This window comes from Aspergillus heteromorphus (genome assembly GCF_003184545.1).
Source record: "Aspergillus heteromorphus CBS 117.55 chromosome Unknown BO70scaffold_55, whole genome shotgun sequence".
NCBI classification, from domain to species: Eukaryota; Fungi; Ascomycota; class Eurotiomycetes; order Eurotiales; family Aspergillaceae; genus Aspergillus; species Aspergillus heteromorphus.
The window spans coordinates 77,427-99,790 of NW_020290460.1; the positions used below are offsets into that span (position 1 = coordinate 77,427).

Consider the following 22,364-nt stretch of genomic DNA (forward strand, 5'->3'; position numbering starts at 1 on the left):
ATAAAATTAGATTATAAAGTATAAATATTAAATATTATATAATTATATTTATTTTTTAAATTATTTCTATAAAATATAAAATAAAAAATCTATAAATAGCCAGATTTTTTATTATTAAATAAGATCTAATTATATTACTCGCAAAACTAAGACTAAGTATTAATTAATAAAGTAAAAAAACTGATTATTTATAAAAGAAAATATTATTATTTATAAAAAAAAATATTATTATTTATAAATTAAATAAAATAATTTAATAATTAAAATTATTATAAAAGATTTTTATAAAAAAATATTTTATAATTAAATATATCAGAAGTATTTATTTTATAAGATTTTATATTAATATTTATAGAAATAATAAAATACTTTAATTATAGAAAATAAGATTATATAATAAAAGATTATTATTAATATAAGAATAAAAATTTTAAAGAATAACTTACAGTTTAAATAAATTATAAGAAACTAATAAATATATCTTTTATAATATATTTTATTCTAAGATTATAAGAGTAATTACTTATACAGAATAAGATTAATCTATTTAAAGAAATTAATATCTTAATTAATATAAATATAAAAATAAATCTAATATTTATAATATTAATAAAAATTATAAAATAATTTATAATATTTATAAAGCTTTTTATAAGACTATTAAATAATAGTAATATATAATTAAAAAAAACTATAATATTTAAAATAAATCTTATAAATATAGAAAATAATTATGAAAAATTTATAAAAGAATTATTATTATAATATTTAATATAAAGAAAGTTTTATTAAATATATTATAAATTTAAATAAAGATCTCTATTACAGAGTTTAATTAATATTATTTAAGATTTTATAAGAAATAATAAGTTAAGATATAATATATTATTATAATAAAGTTTCTTATAAAGAAATTAAAGATTAAATAATTATAAATTATAATAATTAAATTTATTTATAAAGAAATAAATCTAAAAATACTTTTAAAATAATTTTATAAATTTAAAATAATATTTATAAAAAATAAAATAATAGATTATTTATTTTATAATTAGATATTAATCTGAAAATTTATTTTTAAAAAATTATAAATTAAAAATAGAATTAATTTATAAAATATTATCTACAGAGTAGAAAATACTCTAAAAATATTTATAAAAATATCTTATATATAAATAAATTTAATATTTAAAATTATTTATTAAAATATTAGTTCTTTTTATAAAAAAAAATAGAAGCTTATAAATATATATTAATTATTATAAATTAAATAAATGAATTATTAAAATAAATATTTATTATTATAAATTAATAGCTGTATTAATTAGCTTGCAGAAATATTATAATTTATATAATTTAATTTTTATAAAATCTATTATAAAATAAGAATTATAATAAACTATAAATATAAAATAATCTTTTAGAGAAAATATAATTTATTTAAATATTTACTTATATTATTTAGATTAATTAATATATTTATAAAATTTTAAGATTTTATAAATTTCTTATTTACAGAGTACTTAAATAATTTTATAATTATTTATTTTAATAATATTATAATATACTTACAAGATTTAAAAATATATAAGAAATAAATTTATAAAATTATATAAATCTTAATTAAAATAAATCTATATATAAAGCTAAATAAGTATTATTTTATATAAATAAAGATTAATTTTCTTAGATTTATTATTAATTATAAAAATATATAAATAAAATCACAATAAATTATAATAATTTATAAATAATTAAAGTTATAAAATATAAAAAATATATTATAATTTATAAGATTTATAAATTAATATTAATAATTTATTTAAAAATACTTATAAATAATAATCTTATTTATAAATTTTATTAAGAAATTTTATAAAAAAAAAGAAAATCTAATATAAATTTTTTTATAATTAATATTTATAAAAATTTTAAGCAGCCGAAGATAATATTTATAAAAAATATTATAATTATTTATTTTAAAAAAAATAAATATATATATATTAAAATAAATATATCTAATTTTATAATTAATAATATATTATTATAAAAAAATATAAATAGTTAATAAACTCTAATTATATTTTATTTATAAAAAATAATTATAGTAGAAAGAAATTATAAAATTTATAATTAAAAATTATTTATAATAATAAAATTATTTAAAAAATAATATTATTAACTAAAAAAAGCAGATTTTATAATTAAACTATTTATTAATTATAAAAATCTTAAATACTTTATAACAGGCTCAGAGCTATTATAAAGATAAGTATAATAGATATATAATTTATAATATTTTAATTTTATTTTATTTATTATTTAAGTATATAGAATTTTATAAATATATTTTTCTAATATTTAGATTATAAAAAAAATAATAATTAAAAATTATAAGAAATTAAATAAGCTAGTTTTATAATAATTATCTAATCTATTTAAATTATAAAAGTCAGAAAATATATAGATAAAAACTTTATTTATAAATATTAGATAGAATTTTATTTATAAATATATTTTAAATATATAGAAAATTATAAAAGAAAAAAATAATAGATAATATTATTATTATAAAAAAATTATAGTATAAAAATTCTTTTACAAAGCTACTAGCTGTAGTATTTATAATATTAATAAAAGATTAATAAATATAAAAAATTTATAAAGAACTAAGAGATTTTAAAGATTTTAAATTATAAAAAAAAAATAAATAAAATTTTATAATAAAAAAATTATAAAGATTTCTTATAAAAAACAGAATAATTATATATTCTAAATAAATATATTTTTAAGTTTTAAATACTTATAAAGCTATATAATAATTTTATTATAGATTATTTTATAAATAAAAAAATATTAATACTAATATTATAATAATTCTAATAATTAAAAATAAATAGTTTTATAAATAAATACTATTAAGCCTGTGAAGTATATTAAAATAATAAAATAATTTATAAAAAATAATAAAAATTATTAAAATCTCTATTTATATTTATAAAACTCTGAAAAAAGATAATAATAAATTTTATTATTAATTTATTTATAAATATTAATATTATTAAAAACTTATAAAAAATTTTTAATAATATTTTAATAATAATAAATTAATATAATAAAATAGTTTATTTTATTTTTTTATAAAAGAGTTTTAATAAGAAGAATCTTATAAGAATCTTTATTAAAAAAATTTTTATTTATATAATATATCCGCGAATATTATTATAAATTATAATAATATTTTTATAAAGAATTTTTAATCTAATTTTATTTATATATTTATAATAAAAAAAGATTAAGCACAGCTTATTATCTATAGATTAATAATTAAATTAAAAAATTAAATAATATTCTTAAGTAATATTTATAAAATTATATTAATTTTAAATAAAATAATTAAATAATATTCTTAAGTAATATTTATAAAATTATATTAATTTTGAATAAAATAATTAAATAAATTTATTATCTATTATAAAATTTATATATAATAATATTTTATAAATTTTTATAAAAAAATTATTCTTTTATATTATTATAGCAGAATATTTATAAGTAATTAAAATAAATTTTTATATAAAAAAAATAGAGACTAAAGTCTTCAAATAAATTAAATATATTTAGAAAATCTATATTAAAATAAAAAAAATATAATTTTTATTTATAAAAAATAAAAATAATTTTATAATTATAAAAAATAAATAAAAAACTTTATATTAGAAAAAATAATTTAATTATTTATAAAATATTTTTTATAAAGATAGATTAACAAGAAACTAGATTTATAAAATAAAAAATCTTATTATATTATTAAATAAATAAACTTGTAAGTCTATAGACTAAAATTATTTATAAAATTATAAATATATAATATATTTTATATATTATTATTTTATAAATATTATAAAATAAATAGAATAAACTTATAAAATATTTTTTTATAAATAAAAATAATTATAAATATTATTTAAAGATCTTATTAATTTTATAAAGTTAAAATAGATTCTTAAGAATATTAATTAAATAAAAGAATTATTCTAATAAAAATAATATTTAAAAATTAATTATAAATTTATATTATTTATAACTTTATAAAGAATTTATTTACAAGTATAATTTTTATTTAAAAAATAAAAAAAAATAAAATAATAAAATAATAGAAAAGATTATTCACAAGAATTCTTATTTAATTATAATTTAAAATATAAAATATAATAAATACTTATAAAAATAAAAATAAATAGATTAATTACTTAGTTTATAAAAAATAGATTTTATATTTAATTTAAATATAGTTATTATAGAGTGGCTTAACCTGACTGTTATATCTTAATCTTAACCTGGCCATAATCTGACAGTTAGATTAAGATATAAAAAATTTTTAACTATATAATTAAAATTAGATTAAGATATAATTATTACTATAATTATTTATATCTGCTGATTAGAAAGATCAGATATAATAGATAGATTAATAATCACAGATTAATTTATAATATATATATTCTTTTTATATAAATAATATATAAAATATAATATATATTTAATTATAATATAAATATAATAATATTCTTTAAATATAGTCTACTGCTTGATCTGCTTAATTAATTATCTTAAAAAATATATTATATTTTAAAAAAGACTTTTACAGAATCTAGTATAAAAAAAATAAGAAAAAATATAAAATATTTATTTTTTATATTATTTAGAATAATAATTATAATAATATAAGAATTATAAAAATCAAGTCTTTATCTCTATCTAAGTATATATAATAATTAAAGACTTAGATAAAACTAGTTCTTTTAATTTTAATAATAATCTATTCTCTAAATTATTTTTAAAATTATCTATATTCTTATTCTTATTAATATAAAAAATAATAATTATCTTATTCTTCTCTTACTTCTTAGATATAAAAATAATTAAATCTAAATTAAGATTATTAAGTATATTCTGATACTTTTTATTTATAAAAAAATAATTAATATATATTTAAAGCATAACTGCTTTAATTATATTAAAATTAAGATAGCTTTGATAATAATAATAGATATTTTAAGAACTATTAAAAAGATATTTAATACTAATATTATTAATTATAATTAAGAGAAAATCTCTAGTTATTTAATAAAAAATAGAAAATTAATTATAGCAGAACTTTTAGTAAATAAGAATATTAGTATATTTTATAATATTTAGAATTATATTAATTTAATCAAAGATATTTTAAGAAATTATATATTTTTAATATTTAAATATATCTTAAGTTTTTTATATATTTTAATAAGAGCTGAATATAAAATAATCTTCTAATTTTTTATAATATATATAATCTTGAGATTTAAAAAAGAAGAAAAAATCTGACTTAAGAAGCTTATCTTAGTTTAAATATTATTATAATTTATAAAGATCTGAGAAACAGAAGAAGAAGACTTAATAATATTTTTTAAAAATAAATTAAATAATTATAATTAATTTATAATTCTAAAGCTATTTTATAAATAATAAATATAAAAAAATAAAAATAAAAAACTCTATAAAAACAGTTTATTTTATTTTAAGATATAATTTTATATAAATATAATTTATTATATTTTAATATATAACTAAGACACCTGCTATATTTTATTTATTTTAATAAATTTAATAATTAAAAATTTATATTTAAAGCCTAGAGTTATAAAATAGTTTTTTTTTTAAATAAAATTACTTAAAATATAATAGACTAGAATAAAAAATAGATATTTATAAAAAAAATCTATAAAAGATTTTTATAGAATCTTTTATAAAAGCTGTAGTATTATAATATAGATCTAATATATTTTATTTATTTATTCTATTTATTTAATCTATTTAATTTATTTAATTTATTTAATCTATTTAATCTGCTCTATTTTAATAATTTAATTATTTATAATTTTTTTAACTATCTGTTAGTTTCTGATTTTATTAATAGCTCTTTGAGCTATATTTTATTTATAAATCTAAGAATAGAGTGGCTTAATCTGATCATTATATCTTAACCTTAACCTGGCCATAATCTGATAATTAGATTAAGATATAAAAAATTTTTAACTATATAGTTAAAATCAGATTAAGATATAATTATTATTATAACTATTTATATCTGCTGATTAGAAAGATTAAATACAGTAGATAGATTAATAATTATAAATTAATTTATAATATATATATTTTTTTTATATAGATAATATATAAAATATAATATATATTTAATTATAGTATAGATATAATAATATTTTTTAAATATAGTTTATTACTTGATCTGCTTAATTAATTATTTTAAGAGATATATTATACTTTAAAAAAAACTTTTATAGAATTTAATATAAAAAAAATAAGAAAAAAATAGAATATTTATTCTTTATATTATCTAAAATAATAATTATAATAATATAAAAATTATAAAGATCAGGTCTCTATCTTTATCTAAATATATATAATAATTAAAAAGTTAGATAAGACTAGTTTTTTTAATTTTAATAATAATCTATTCTCTGAATTATTTTTAAGATTATTTATATTTTTATTTTTATTAATATAAAAAATAATAATTATCTTATTCTTTTCTTATTTTTTAGATATAAAAATAATTAAATCTAAATTAAGATTATTAAGTATATTCTAATACTTCTTATTTATAATAAAATAATTAATATATATTTAAAGTATAACTGCTTTAATTATATTAAAATTAAAATAGCTTTAGTAATAATAATAAATATCTTAAGAATTATTAAAAAAATATTTAATATTAATATTATTAATTATAATTAAAAGAAAATCTCTAGCTATTTAATAAAAAATAAAAAACTAATTATAACAGAATTTTTAGTAAGCAAGAATATTAATATATTTTATAATATTTAGAATTATATTAATTTAATTAAAAATATCTTAAGAAGCTATATATTTTTAATATTTAGATATATTTTAAATTCTTTATATATCTTAACTGCGGGTAAGAATCTCTGATATTTAGAAATATTATAAAAAATTTTATTTAAATCTAATAATAATCTAAAGATTATTAATAATATATTAATTACTAGATTTTAATTAAAATAAAAAAGAATATCTTCTTAAAAATAATTTAGTATTTATAATATTAATTAATATTATTATTTAGTTATATATTTTTCTTAAACTTCTTAAGCTTTAATATTAGATTCAGAATAATTATAATTATATAAATATAGTCTTTTATTTAATAAATATAATAATAATATTTTCAGAGCTTTTAATATATATTATATAAGTTTTTAAGAATTTTTTTTTTTTAAAATATTTATTTTTTTTCTAGTTTATTAATTAAGTAATCCAGATAATTAAAGAGATTATTATAAATATTATAAATTTTATAAATAATAAATCTATTATTCTTAAAAAAATAGAAAATAAAAAAAAAAAATATAAAAACTTAAGAAAATATTTTATTTATTTTTATTTAATTATAATAAAATAAAAATAATTAATATTATTATATTTATAATATTAAATAAAACTTTTAATTGCTTAATAGAGATTAAATATTTAATAAATTATAAAATAGATTAAGTTTTAGTAGATTTTATAATTAAAAAAAAGATAATAAACTAAGTCAGATTTAAATTATTAAATAAGCAAGAATTTCTTATAATATTAAGAATTTATATTTATAAATTATATAATCTTTTAAATCTATAATTAAAAATTAATATAATAAACTAGCTAATAGAAGATTTTTAGAAGCTTTTTATAAAAAAAAATTTTATATTAGTTTTTTATAAACAACTTTTAGAATATATTTTTTAAAAATTCTTAAAATATTAAAAAAGATTTTAAGATTTCTATTATTATTCTTTTATATATATTTAATAATATTATTTAAGATCTTAATCTGAAATTTCCGCAGAAGAGTATTAATTATAAACTAAATTATATAAATAAAATAAAAAATATAATACTAATTTTAAATAATTTTTAAAAAATTAGAATTAATTAAAATATTATAAAACTAAATATTTTAATTAAATTAAGTTCAGAGTTTAGCTGAGATTATATTAAATATTATATTATTATTATTAATATTATTAATTATTATATCTAATAATTAATAGACAAGATTATATTTATATAAGACTAATAAAATAATTATAGCTAGATTTTTATTAATATAAGATTTAAATATTAGTCAGAAATCTAGTAAAATCTTATAATAATTTATATTTTTTATTAAGAAATATCTAATTAAATTAAAAAATATTTTTTAATCAGAACTAATTCAGTAGTCTATTATAATTAATATTTATTTAATATCTAGAAATTTTAATAATAATTATATATATATTTTTTAAATAATTTTATAAAATATTCTTTAATTTATATTTAATTAAAAGAATTTTATTTTTGACAGAGAGATAAAATAATAAAATTAATTATTTATTTAAATTAAATATATTTAATAATTCAGAATAGTAGATAATAGATAATTATAAAATATAAAACTTAATTTTAAAAATCCTGTTTATTATAAATTGTAGAGATCTAAAAAAAGATAATAATTAAAAAAAATTTATTTTAGAAGAATAAATAAATATTTATAATAATTTTTTACTTAGTATTTAACTAATTATTTATTTAGATATAATTAATAATAATTTTTTTTTATAATTTTTATAAAAATAATAGCTTATAGAACTAGTTTCTGAGTTTTTAATTTCTAAATATTATAAAATATAAAGATATATAATATAATAAATATAAAAAATTTTATTAAAAAATAATATATCTTTCTAAAAATTATTTTATATTATTAATAACTTTTCTTAATTAAAATAAAATAATAATTTTTAAATTTATATATAATCTTTAAAAAAGATTATCTTCTATTATTAATCTTAAAAAATAAAAAGTTTTTTTTAAAAAGCTAAATATAGAATAATCTTTTAATTCTTTATAATATATATAATCTTAAGATTTAAGAAAAAAGAAAAGATCTGATTTAAAAAGCTTATCTTAATTTAAATATTATTATAATTTATAAAAATCTAAGAAACAGAAGAAAAAGACTTAATAATATTTTTTAAAAATAAATTAAATAATTATAATTAACTTATAATTCTAAAGCTATTTTATAAATAATAGATATAAAAAAATAAAAACAGAAAACTCTATTTAATAAATATTAGATTAAAATAAAAACTTAATATAATAATAAAATAAGATTTAGTCTTTGATTATAAATTTAATAATAAATCTAATAAATAAAAATTTATATCTAAAGCTTAAAGTTATAAAATAATTTCTTTTTTTAAATAAAACTGCTTAAGATATAATAAACTAGAATAAAAAATAGATATTTATAAAAAAAATTTATAAAAAATTTTTATAAAATCTTTTATAAGAGCTGTAGTATTATAATATAGATCTAGTATATTTTATTTAAATATTTTATTTATTTATTCTATCTGTTTAATCTATTTAATCTATTTAATTTATTTAATTTATTTAATTTATTTTATTTTAATAATCTAACTATTTATAATCTTCTTAACTGCCTGCTTATTTTTAATTCTATTAATAATTCTTTAAGTTATATCTTATTTATAAATCTAAGAATAGTCTGATCTAGAAAAAATAATAAAATAAAAATAATATATTTATTCTTAATATTTTAATTAATAATTAATATATAATTTTTCTAGTATTTTATAATATAATTAAAATATATAGCTAAAACAGAGTAATAATTATATATTTTTATATATATTTTTTATTATAAGAATAATAATTTTATAAAAAGCTGAATTTTATTAATATAACTAGAATTTTCTTATTATTTTTAATAAATAATAATAAAAAAGATACTAATTTCTTTCTTAATTATATTTTTTTAATTTAAAAAGCTTCTTTTTATATACTTTTAGATAATAATAAAAATAGTCAGATTAATAATTATTTAATCTAGATATATCTTAATTATACTAGAGCTTAAAAAAATATAGCAGATAAATCTTAATATTAAAAATAATTAAAATAATTAATTACCTGATTTTTAATTATATTATAGTCAGATATAAAAATTTTCTTAATCTAATTATAACCTGGCGGTTAGATATAAAAATTCTAATTAACCTGATCTGACCTGGCCGTTAGCCACTCTATCTAAGAATAGTCTGATTCAGAAGAAATAATAGAATAAAAATAATATATTTATTTTTAGTATTTTAATTAATAATTAATATATAATTTTTCTAGTATTCTATAATATAATTAAGATATATAGCTAAAATAAAGTAATAATTATATATTTTTATATATATTTTTTACTATAAAAATAATAATTTTATAAAAAGCTGAATTTTATTAATATAATTAGAATTTTTTATTATTTTTAATAAATAATAATAAAAAAGATACTAATTTCTTTTTTAATTATATTTTTTTAATTTAAAAAGCTTCTTTTTATATATTTTTAGATAATAATAAAGATAGCCAGATTAATAATTATTTAATCTAAATATATCTTAATTATATTAAAGCTTAAAAAGATATAGCAGATAGATCTTAATATTAAGAATAATTAAAATAATTAATTATCTGGTTTTTAGCTATACTACAGTCAGATATAAAAATTTTCTTAATTTAATTATAATCTGGCGGTTAAGTATAAAAATTCTAATTAACCTAACCTGATCTGGCTGTTAGCCACTCTAAGTTATTATATCTTTATCTATAATTATTATTAATATATATTATAAATATTCTTAAGTCTAAGAGATTATAATATATACTATATATTTAAAAAAAAAAACTAGTCAGCTTTAATTATAAGAAAAATTTTATAAAATTAAATCTAAATTTTTAGCTAGTAATAATTACTAAATTTAATAAAAAAATAAATCTTATTATTAATTATATAATTTAATATCTTTCTTAATTAGACAGAGACTATAATTCTATTTACAGAAGAAAATCTAATAAAATTATTAATATAATTATAAAGATATTAATAAATTAGTTTATTATAAATAAATTTATAAACTAAATTAAAGTTTAGTTTATAATTCTAATATTCTGTGAGACAGATTAATCTTAAATAGATTTAAATATATTTTTTAAAAAAAAGAATAATTTATTTATTTATAATTTAGAAATTATAGAAATAATAAAATTATTATTAAGAATAATAATATTATTATAATAATAGATTATAAGAAAAATATATAAAATAAAACTATAGAAAATTAGATTATTTTAAAAATTTTAATTAATAAAATAATAAATTATATATAAATTAACTTCTTATACTTTATAAAGAAAACAGATATCTATTATAAAAGAAAAAGAAAAAAGAACTATAATAGAAATAATAATAATATTAACAGCAGTAATAGTAATATTAAAGACAGTAGTAATAATAATAATAATAATAGCAGTAATAGTAATAATAATTATAAAAATAAACTAATCTAGCTCTATATTAATTATAAGATATAAAATAAATCTTTTTAAAAAAGTATGTATTACAAATATTCGCGGAAAAAAGAAAAGAAAGAAAAAGATAAAAAAAAAATAAAAATTTAATAATAAAAATAATAATTTTTTTATAAAAAAAAAGCAGTAAATATATAATATAAAAAAAATATTAAGATAATTAGTTATAATTTCTAGATTAGATTATATATATCTTAGATTTATAAAATAATAAATATTTATTAGCTAATATAAGATTATAAAATATTATATCTTATAATTTAGTATAAATATTTTAAATCTGTAAGAATAAAATAGCTATAAAAATATAAAAAAACTATAAAAATATAAAATAATTATAAGAGTATAAAACAGCTGTAAGAGTATAAATAATTATCAGAATTCTTTAAATAAATACTTACTTATAATAATAATAATAATTAAAGAGAGAAATTATAGAGATTAAAAAAAAGATTAGAAAATAAAAAAAATTAAAAGAAAAAAAATTAAAAAAAATATTTTTTCTTAAAATTCTGGTTCTAAGCTTCAAATTCTAATTTATATCTAAATTAAAAATATTATATTATATTCATTATCTAATTATAATTATAGAGATATTTATTATATTTATTATTTATAATATTTATTATTCAGCTATAACTATAAAAATTTAAAATATAATAAATAATAATATAATTATAGTTATATAAAACAGCTATAGCAGGCTTATATAAAATAAATATTATAAAAAAAAGAATTATTTTTTTTTTAATTAATTTTCTTATAAAGAAGATTTTATAATAAAAATTTTAATAATATCTAATTTTTTATAAATAATAATCTTAGAGATTAAGATTTTAAAGAGAAAAATAATTATAAAAATAATATTTTTTATAATTCTTATAATATAATATATTATAAAAAATATTTATATTATAAAGATAATCTCTTACAAAATAATTATACTAATATAGTATATAAATTATAGAATTCTTATAAATATATTTATTTATAAAACTAAAAGAAATTAAATAAAAAACTAATAATAATACTTTAAATAATATAGATACTATCTTAACTTTATAATAGATATACTTTCTTCACATTATCTTAACACACACCCTTATACTAAATAGAACTTATGTAGATATTTTTTAAAGATTTAATTAATAAATTTCTAAAAAATACTTAAAATATTAGTAAAATTAAAAAGAATTATTAATTTTTTATATAGTTTATATTTTATATAAAAAACTATTATTTATTCTTAATTTCTAATAATTTATATATAATAAAAGACAGAGAAAATATTAAGTTTAGTAAATTATTTTACTTATTTAATCTAATTAAGTATTGTATAAATTAAAGATAAAGAATATTAATTTTTTTAATAATTATATTTAATATTTAATAATTATATTTTATATTTAATAATTATATTTTATATTTAATAATTTATATAAAAACAGAGCTTTTTTTCTAATTTTTATATAAAAAAATAAATGTTATAATAAATAAATAGCTAACTTTAACAAAATTCTTACTTAATAATTTTATTAATATTTTCTGTAATACTAATAATTTATTATAAAATATATTATATAAAAACTCTTATAATATTTAAGAATTTTATTTATTTTTTTATATTAATTTAATTTTATAATTTATATTTTTATTATAATAAGATAATAATTTATCTGCAGGTAGAAATTTAAAAAATTAAAAAGAAAAATAATAATATCTAAATAGTTTTATTTAAAAATTAATTAATAATTTTAAAATAAAAATTCTTTAAATATTATTTATTATAATAATAAATATTTTAAGATTTTTAATTTTTATATATTAATATTATTATATATATATATTTATAACAGCAGCAGAAATCTGAATAATTTTTATTTTTAATTCTTTTTTAAATTAAATTATATAATTCTAGTTTTTATTATATAAAAATATAATTATTTTTATTTTAGCTTTAATTATATATTAAATCTTTTTATTTAAAATAGTTCTAAAATAAGATTATATCTAAATCTATTTAATAAAATATAAAAAAAGACTTTTTTCTCTAAATATATATTTATATCTAAATAAATTTATATAATATATATTAGATATTTTATTTATTTAATAATTTCTTTTATTAATTAGAAAATAATTTTTATTATTAATAATTTATTTTATTATATAAATATTTTATTAATTACTTTATAACTTAGACAGCTATTATTTATTAATATTTATATTATAATATTATAATTTAGTAATATTTATATTATAAAAAAATTTCTTAGATATATTTTTATAAAATATTTCTAATTTAATAATATTTTTTTATTATTAATATTCTCTAATATATTATTTTATATAGAATTTATTCTTTTTTAATTTTTTATTATCTAAGATTTTAATAGATTTTATTATAATTATCTTATTTAATTTATTTTTATAATCTTATATAAAATATTTATAATTTTTATATTTAAAATAAAGTTCTTCTTATCTTTTTTTTAAAAACTTTTTTTTTTAAATTTATTATAAGATAGTATTCTTCTGAAAAAGATTTTTTTTAAGAAAGTTTTTAAATAAAAAATTATAATTTTAGTATATTTATATAATAAATATTATAATTAATGTTAAAAAATTAATTATAATATTAGTTGTATAAATCAGCTTTCTTTATTTTAATTATATTTTTATTAATTATTTAATAAATAATAATATTAAGCTTGATCTTTTTTAATTATTTAATTAGCTAATATTATTAATAATAAAAAAAATTTTATTAAATTTTTTAAAAAACTTTTCTAGACTCTTCTTTTTTTATTTTATTATTATAATTTATACAAAAACTTTTTTTATATTTAATTTTTTAAATAATTATTTTATTATATAATTTTATTTATTTTTTATTTAAATATAATCTAGAAAAATATATATTATTTAGTTTTTTTATAAAAATAATTATAAATATAATAAATTTTTTTTTGAAAAAATTCAAGATTTAAAAAATAAATTTAAAATTATATAATTAAATATTAAATAAAAAATAATACAGTCAGTATAAGTAATAATATAAAATATTATTATAAATTTTTTAGTTAGATTTATAGCTAAGTTTTTATTATTTAATATTTTTATTATTATTAATTAAAATATATTTATTAATTATTTAAATCTATTTATAAATTATATACTATTTATATAAATTTTTAAATAATATTTTAATTATTATAGATTATTAAATTAAGAGAATTTATTATTTTTATATCTTAAATAATTCTTAATTCTTAAAAGATTACTCTTTGATAATAATTAATTTCTAATATTAAAAAAATAAAATTAAGCTAATCTAATAATTAATTATTAATATAAAAAAAATTAATAAAAAAATAAAAATAAAAATATTTAAATTATATTGTTTTATTTTTTTTATACAGTATTATTTTTTATTTTATTTAATTATTTATTTAATTATAATATACTAAACAAAGTATTTATACAGATATTATTAAGTCTTTGGGATTTAGAGGGTTTATACAAGAACCCTATAACAGGATGGAGGTTTTACTTATCCATAAATTAGCTGATACATAAAGTCACTAACTAATACAGGTTAGAAACAGAAATAAAGAGTGCTGCATAGCCACACTAGAGACCTTCTGCAATAGTTATTTACTATTAATATTTTAATTCAAAATCAGATATAGCAGCCCGCCCCTGGTAATCAACTATAGAATTATTTAAAAAATAATTATAACTGATTCAGTGATTAATCTGCTTAATAAGATAAAAATCTTATTATTTAATAAAGTTATAATTAAGTAATATATTCTAGTTAAAAATAAGAATTCAGCTACTCTGATTAGCTAAATTATTTTATTATCTTAATAAATAGAAAGTATTCTCTGTCACACTCACAGCGCAGCATTGGGTACGCATTGTGATGCTAAACTGCTGCACTATCAACAAAAGGACTAGTATATAAAGCCGGTAGCTTTATACTGTATATATTATATAAAAAGATTTCAGAACAGAACAGGCAGGTTCAGAATAGATAATAATAGTAGTAGATATTATATTAATACTATCTCATACAACCAACCCCTAATATATATATACAGAGCAAATTAAGAATTATATTAATATAAAAAAGATTAAGAAAATCTTGCAGATATAAAGTTTAATAAAAAATAATTAGAATTATTAAAAACTAATTTTAATATTCAAAACTTTAGAGATTCAAGATTGTATTCTGAGTTAGAAATCTATCAAGAAGACTTGAAATTTTTAGAATAATAATTTATTTTATATTAATTCTTCTCTGTATATTTTCAAATATTAAAACTATTTAATTAGATAGCTAATATAGTCTTAATTTAATAAATATAATAAAATTTATCATGAAATAAGATTTATTGTGAGGTGTGGCCGACCAACACCCTTGCGGGTGTGGGGCGGCCAAGCAACTAGTGGTGTAGGCGACGAGTACCTGGTGTTCTAGGGTTTATCAAGGAGTCATTGACCAGCTTGTGCTTATTGTTAGTTCTTGGCTCTATTTATAGAGCCGTCCGCACTGTCGCCGCATTAATCATCTGATATAACTAACAGGAAAATTATTATTGTCTTCAGTTAATACACTAAAGCCTCCCCTTTCTTGGCCCAATTTGCGTTAACTTTAACCAAGATGGACCATAGTGACTCAGCATGTCCTTTCTGTTCATTCTCTAACCCTGACAGTAGCGTTGTTGCGGAGCATGTGGAGACTTGTCACCCCGAAGATAACATGCAAGTCTTATATGGTGCACAACCCGCAAACATGCTGGACATATCACCTAAATTGCAACAATCGCGACCGTCGCATGATAAGGAGGAATGCCCGGGCGGCTATACTGGATGTCCACACGGCTGTGGGGAGATAGTGACTGATGCTGAAATATCCTCCCACCTTGATTTGCACTTTGCAGAAAGTGTTGCTCTCGAAGACATGCCTGCATTGCCGGTAGAACGGCGCACTAATGCTGATAACCCACCACAAGAGCCAGGCGCAACAAGCCAGGCGCGGCTGGAAAAGGCGGCTCGAAAGTTACCGATTGAAGAGGATAGATCAGGTATTCCCTGGGTGCAAGCCGGGGACTCCAAAACAATGTACAGCAGCGGAATGAAACGACTTGGGGTATCGGACTCTTCAGCTGCCCTTATTCAATGTTATACACTAACATTAACCCTAGCGTACAGAGCTGGGCCCCCATGCTCATGAGAAACAGATGCCATCTTGGCTGCGAAAAATGCTAGAAAGGAACCCTAGATCAATGTTGTCGAACACGCTTGGCCTAGGTGGCACGTTTCGGAGACATGAGACGGTTGAAAATGAGACAAGCGATGTCATTCCGGTTCTTGCTCGACTGTGTGAGCAGGACAACTCAGTTCAGCGTGCTTTCTTCTGCAGTCCAGCGGTCCATCAGATCTCTAAAATTCCGAGGGAGGGTGGATTCTGTGGCTACAGAAATATCCAAATGCTAATATCTTACATGAAAGAAACCCGAATGTCGGGACATGAGTGCTTTCCTGGGGACCTGCCTACAATTTTCGAACTTCAGGACATGATTGAAGACGCATGGGACAAGGGCTTTAATGCTGCTGGGCGAATCGAGACCGGAGGCATTCGAGGTACCAGAAAGTATATCGGTACACCTGAGGTAGGATGAATCAATAATCATTGCTTGGTGGTAACCCCCTAATCATCTCTGTAGGCGCTAGCCCTCTTTTCAAGTCTTGAAATACAGTAATGTCCTCCCTGGAGTCCCGAGATATACAGCTCTAATATTCAACAGGTGTGAAGCCAATAGTATTGGAACAACAAATAACGTGCGCGCTCATGATGCTTTGTTCATGAACATTGCATCTTATTTCCGAAATGCATGTTCATTGGATGGAAGAAACAAAGTCATACAAACAAGCCTTCCCCCTATTTATTTTCAGCACCAGGGTTTGATAGCCTCCAACCATCCTTTTTAACTAGTAAAAGTATCATACCTAACATGTGTTTTATGGCCACTAGGACATTCTTTGACCATCATTGGCTTTGAAGTACGAGATAATGGTAGTGCAGACTTACTAGTTTTTGACCCGATGTTCAAGGCGCCACCGGCAGTGAAGCGTCTCAAGGGGACCAAAGCACTGACCCCAGACCCTGAGCGAATTTTGAAAGGGTATAGACGGGGTACAGCGTATCTGCAAAAATACAAAACATTTGAACTTCTCAAGTAAGCTTGGGTCTTGATAACGTTGGTGTCATTATTGTTGGGATGGCCAAGCTAATGGTCTCTAGAATCGCTTAATTTGCTTTATACTGGTACAGTCTCATTCACTGTAATAATAATACACAAGTGATTTTGAATAAGCAATGGGGAAAATACAGCCAGGCGTTTGTTACTCATGGGACCAAAGAATATTAACAAAGTCACAATGTCCAAATTCTTAGTACCTGTTGGCATTAGTACACGAGTGGAAATTGCTGTTGGCTACTCTGTATAGTCTTTATCATTTAAAAGTAAGAATACCAAAACTTGAGTAGTGCCTGAGTATAGATGTTGCCAGTATCCAGAGCTTCACACTACTACTACTACTACTACTACTACTACTACTACTACTACTACTACTACTACTACTACTACTACTACTACTACTACTACTACTACGACGTAGTGCAGATAGAGACGGCATATCGGAAAGTCTAAAATTCCGATTTAATGCCTGAGGAAGAAAGTACCCCACAGAAAAATTCCCCTTCTACCATCAACTCTATCTTAATCAGGCACCTCAAACAGGCAATTGACACAGTGATATTTAACTGGGTTCAGAATGCGAACATCTCCGAATGTGATAGTAACAGGCACGCCTGGCGTAGGAAAAACTGTTCACTGTGAACAATTGGCCCAGGAGACTGGGCTACGGCATCTTTCAATTAATCAGGTCGCGAAAGATCGGGGCTGCTATGAGACCTATGACCATGAGCTTCAAACCTGGGTCGTGGATGAAGACAAAGTACGTCCTGCATGACATTTGCTTTAAGCTGTGTACCTATTTGCCTGATAATTCCCATTTCGCTTTCATTCCAATTGCATCGCGCAAATCTAACTGAAATCTTGCAGCTCCTAGACGCTATTGAGGATGAGGTAATCCAGGGCGGCTATCTAATTGATTGGCATGCGTGCGATTTATTCCCAAGGTCTTGGATTGATCTGGTGGTGGTTTTGCGCTGTTCGTCGACATCTGTGTTATATGACCGTCTCGCAACAAGGTATTTATCAGGACGATTTCATCACTTGTTTTTTTTTTTGGCCAGCCGAACTGACTGGAGCCCGTCAACTACAGGGGCTATAACCAGACAAAACTGCAGGAAAACTTGGATGCGGAGATATTTGGTGTCCTTCTCGAAGAAGCTCGGGAAGCTTTTGACGAGGAAGTCGTGGTTGAATTGGATAGTGAAAAGGACGGTGATGTAGAGTCTAACTGCGCAAGGATTTCTAGCTGGGTGGCGTCTTGGAAAGAGAGCCGGGCAGATGATACGGACTGATGCACATGGGAAAGCCGAAAATCCACACCGTCTTTCAACAGGGACTCGGACGAGTAAAATCAATGGCCTCCATCGGTCAACCAATCCTGCAACTTGATCAGAGCTTTATATCTATGTGAAATAACATTCTGCGCTAATGTCAGTGACTGGCGAATAAAGCTGGTGGGCCTGTCATACTACCTTCTCCTTTTTGTCCATTTCAGCATATGTCTTGCCGTGGTACTCGAATATGGGATCCCAACCTAGGTTGAGTTGATCAGTATCGGCATGCACGTGGCCGTCACTATAACATACCAAAATTGGCTGGACCCCTGGGTCTCACAATAACTCCCTTGCCAAGGACGTCAGGTTCTAACAAGAAATGTGATTCTATTTGGATCTTACCTCTGTCCTACCTTGGAACAGGACGGGGTCTGAGCCGGGGCCACTGCAGAATGCAAATGTGCAAACAGCGTCTGCTTTCCTGGTCTCGAACGAGTCAAGGAGTTTATTTAGTCCTTCATGGCCCAGGGCGTCAAGGAACGACTTGCTTGATAAGTGTTATTACCAGCTCCAGAGCCTAAACAAAAAAAAGCATACATATATGGACCAGGAAGTCCTCCCAGCGCATGGAACTCAAGAGCAGTATCCTCCGTCAGAACCGGACCCCCGATCTAGCCGAGTCATGTCAGCGTGTTGTCTCTTGATCAAGATTTCCAGCCTCATCAAAAGATCTTGTCACTCACCGCATTTGCCGCACGTCGGCATTTCTCTGTCGCGATATCTTCGACTGTGCCTTGTATTTCTGGCAAGTCAACGGCTTGGTTCTCGACATCGATCAAATTTCCTAGGATCGCTTTCACTTCTGCCACCTTGTTCTTGTTACCGGTGATGAAGTTTAGCTTCGTCAGGGGGACCATGGCTATAACACAGGGTGGAAAGAGACGGAGAGGGTATGCGACGTGTCCGTAGAAAGCTGGCAGCTGCCTTTGAGGCTAGGATTGCTCGATGGTTGCTTTTGCGGCAGGTGGTTGGACTCTCAGAGTCGCAAGTCTACTAGATACGCACGGAGATTCTTGTCCCCCGCAGCCCCACCAACCCGCAGCCCCGTTCCTCGCAGGTATGAGAACGAGGTAGGAACAATTAATAGGCCGCATTACATCTGGCTGAGCAATTCAGAGACAGATTGGTGATAAGACATAGACACTCATCATCATGGCTTCTAAAGGAAATAAATACATCACTAATCCTCATGTACAAAGCGCTAGTCATTAGACACTACGCCACCTTCCACCATCTCCAACCTTTCCTGCTGAGCCATCGCTTGAGCCGACACAATTTCAGCCAGCCGCTTTAGTCGGGGTGTTTGGAGCCCTTCAAAACTATTAGCAAAAATGTGACACCTTTGACTACCTCATTGACTTACATGATGGTGTGTATGTCTCCAAAGCTGTAATGACACGTGGCTCCGCGATCTCATACGGACCACTGTCTTCCATATCAACGGGCGTGAGAAGAAGCACATCGCTCTTCTCTGTGACACGAGATGCCACAGCTTTCATGATTTCACCATTGATAGGCTGCTCATAATCGGCCACAAGATATTGGTTCAGAAGTTTCTGTATTTGGTTTGGAGAGAGCCTAGATAATGTGTATTAGCACTGCGCATCTCCTAAGAGAATGAAAAAGTTGTAAAACTCACATCCAACAAATATCCTGTATAATTTCAATGTCATTCAATGTTGCCTTCTTGAGCTGAAGAAGTTTTGTTGCTTGCTGCAAAGGTTTCATGATCAGCGGCGGTATTCTTTCTTGGCTATTTAGGTCTTCCTCACCATCAAATGCTCGAGCTGGAGTGTGCCCTCCGGCATATCGTGGCTCTTACACCACTCCTCAATCCGGGTAATGTTGTAGTTGATCTGTAGACCACGTTTCCAAGAGAGAAAGTTTCTCCGCATGAGAAGGTCATTGAAAGCCGTGACACCAACGAGGCGAAGAAGTTCGGTGACGGTCTGCGTTATGATAGAATCTTCAAGATAGAAAGCTTTCATGGCCTTGTAGACGTTGTTCAAGAGACTGAGAAGATTATCCATGCTGTACGCTGGATTGTTGTTGGAGGGCAAAAGCTTCCCGAGGAATCGATTTGTCTCACTTGTAACAAATCCCGGAAGAGACTGAGATTCGATAATTGCTGGCACGATCATTTTGTAAAGTTTCTTCTTTAGCACTTTCATCCACGTGTGATAGATGTTGAACTCTAGGCTTTCCAAGTCATGCTTCACAATTTCCAAGAGACGGTCATACTCGAAATTGTCGGTCTTCTGAGCTTCGTACCAATCCTCGGCCAAGAATACAAAGGAAAGCATCTCATGGACGTTGGAAAGCCAAAAGGCGCCAGGGTTGATAGCATCATCGCCATCATGTTGCATAACTTCTTGTTGAATTGATTGCATCACGTTGGCCAAAAAGCGTTCGGATTCTTTCACAAACCCGTTATTCCACATCTCCGAGGTAACAAGATTTATCAGATAGGCCGGGAACAGAACCTCCTTCTCCGTGGGTGGTGGAGTAGAGCTGGGTAGCGGGATCTTGAGGTTGCGTATCAGACCCATTGTCACCTCCTCATTCAAGTCCTCTTCTTCAGACAGCAAGTTCTCAAGTTCCACCTCGACAGAATCCAATCCCGGAGAAAAGGCATTGCCCGAAAAGTGCTGACGACCCATGGCTGAGCTGGGGATGGCCATCGAAACAGGCCTAGGGTTGTAGGCTCCGCTAAAACGATCAATATCAATTTTTTCCGCACCAGCACTGCGTCTTTTAGGCTTCGGCTTCTTCGAGGAAACAAGATTTATCAAGCCGTTTGCCGGAGGTTGAATAGGCCCGCCATTTTGCTGGTCCCCGTTCAGTCCATTTGCAGGTATGACTCTCTTTGCAACCTCAAGTTGTTCTTCGAGATCGACAATTTGCTGGCGAAGGGAAGCCTTCTCGTTTTCAGCCTCAGTATTTAGCTGTTGGAGCCTCTCCAACTCCTGATTAGTAGAGCGAATGGATTCTCGTGAAGCCTTCTCCTCTTCCTGGAGGCGTTTAATCATTGCCTGTGCATCGCTATGGTTTTGCTGTAGCTTGCTCATCTCATCCTCCAGTGCGGTCAATCGAGCAGCAGTGATACCCGCCTGGTTTGCTTCAGCCTGTAGTTCTCTTGAGCGATTTTCCAGCACATTGTGGCGGCTTCTCCAAGATTTCAATTGGGTCTCATAATTTTCCAGTTGTGAATTCAACGACTTGTTTTCACGCTTCAAGGATTCGAGGTATTGAGTCAGCT

At 20.9% G+C, this 22,364-nt stretch overlaps 5 protein-coding genes across 5 annotated transcripts; 2 read left to right on the top strand and 3 right to left on the bottom strand.

Moving 5' to 3' along the window:
* Positions 1–16,060: 16,060 nt before the first annotated feature.
* Positions 16,061–18,042, top strand: BO70DRAFT_346758 (C78 family peptidase). Its single transcript, XM_025541560.1, has 6 exons — positions 16,061–16,660; positions 16,716–17,183; positions 17,238–17,269; positions 17,319–17,473; positions 17,546–17,750; positions 17,816–18,042. The coding sequence occupies exons 1-6, from the start codon at positions 16,172–16,174 to the stop codon at positions 17,823–17,825; spliced, it is 1,359 nt and encodes a 452-aa protein (XP_025394382.1). The 5' UTR covers positions 16,061–16,171; the 3' UTR covers positions 17,826–18,042.
* Positions 18,043–18,286: 244 nt separating this feature from the next.
* Positions 18,287–19,193, top strand: BO70DRAFT_366866 (nucleoside triphosphates FAP7). The gene is made up of 3 exons (XM_025544451.1): positions 18,287–18,531; positions 18,639–18,787; positions 18,862–19,193. The coding sequence occupies exons 1-3, from the start codon at positions 18,349–18,351 to the stop codon at positions 19,061–19,063; spliced, it is 534 nt and encodes a 177-aa protein (XP_025394383.1). The 5' UTR covers positions 18,287–18,348; the 3' UTR covers positions 19,064–19,193.
* BO70DRAFT_366867 (non-canonical purine NTP pyrophosphatase) lies at positions 18,868–20,079 on the bottom strand. Its single transcript, XM_025544452.1, has 6 exons — positions 19,789–20,079; positions 19,643–19,716; positions 19,448–19,592; positions 19,358–19,394; positions 19,244–19,305; positions 18,868–19,191 (listed from the first exon to the last, which is right to left on the bottom strand). The coding sequence occupies exons 1-6, from the start codon at positions 19,960–19,962 to the stop codon at positions 19,123–19,125; spliced, it is 561 nt and encodes a 186-aa protein (XP_025394384.1). The 5' UTR covers positions 19,963–20,079; the 3' UTR covers positions 18,868–19,122.
* A 128-nt stretch (positions 20,080–20,207) lies between these two features.
* BO70DRAFT_190722 (uncharacterized protein) lies at positions 20,208–20,733 on the bottom strand. Its single transcript, XM_025538500.1, has 2 exons — positions 20,469–20,733; positions 20,208–20,416 (listed from the first exon to the last, which is right to left on the bottom strand). The coding sequence occupies exons 1-2, from the start codon at positions 20,602–20,604 to the stop codon at positions 20,307–20,309; spliced, it is 246 nt and encodes an 81-aa protein (XP_025394385.1). The 5' UTR covers positions 20,605–20,733; the 3' UTR covers positions 20,208–20,306.
* BO70DRAFT_190738 (DIL-domain-containing protein) lies at positions 20,695–22,364 on the bottom strand. Its single transcript, XM_025538501.1, has one exon. The coding sequence runs from the start codon at positions 22,171–22,173 to the stop codon at positions 20,863–20,865; it is 1,311 nt and encodes a 436-aa protein (XP_025394386.1). The 5' UTR covers positions 22,174–22,364; the 3' UTR covers positions 20,695–20,862.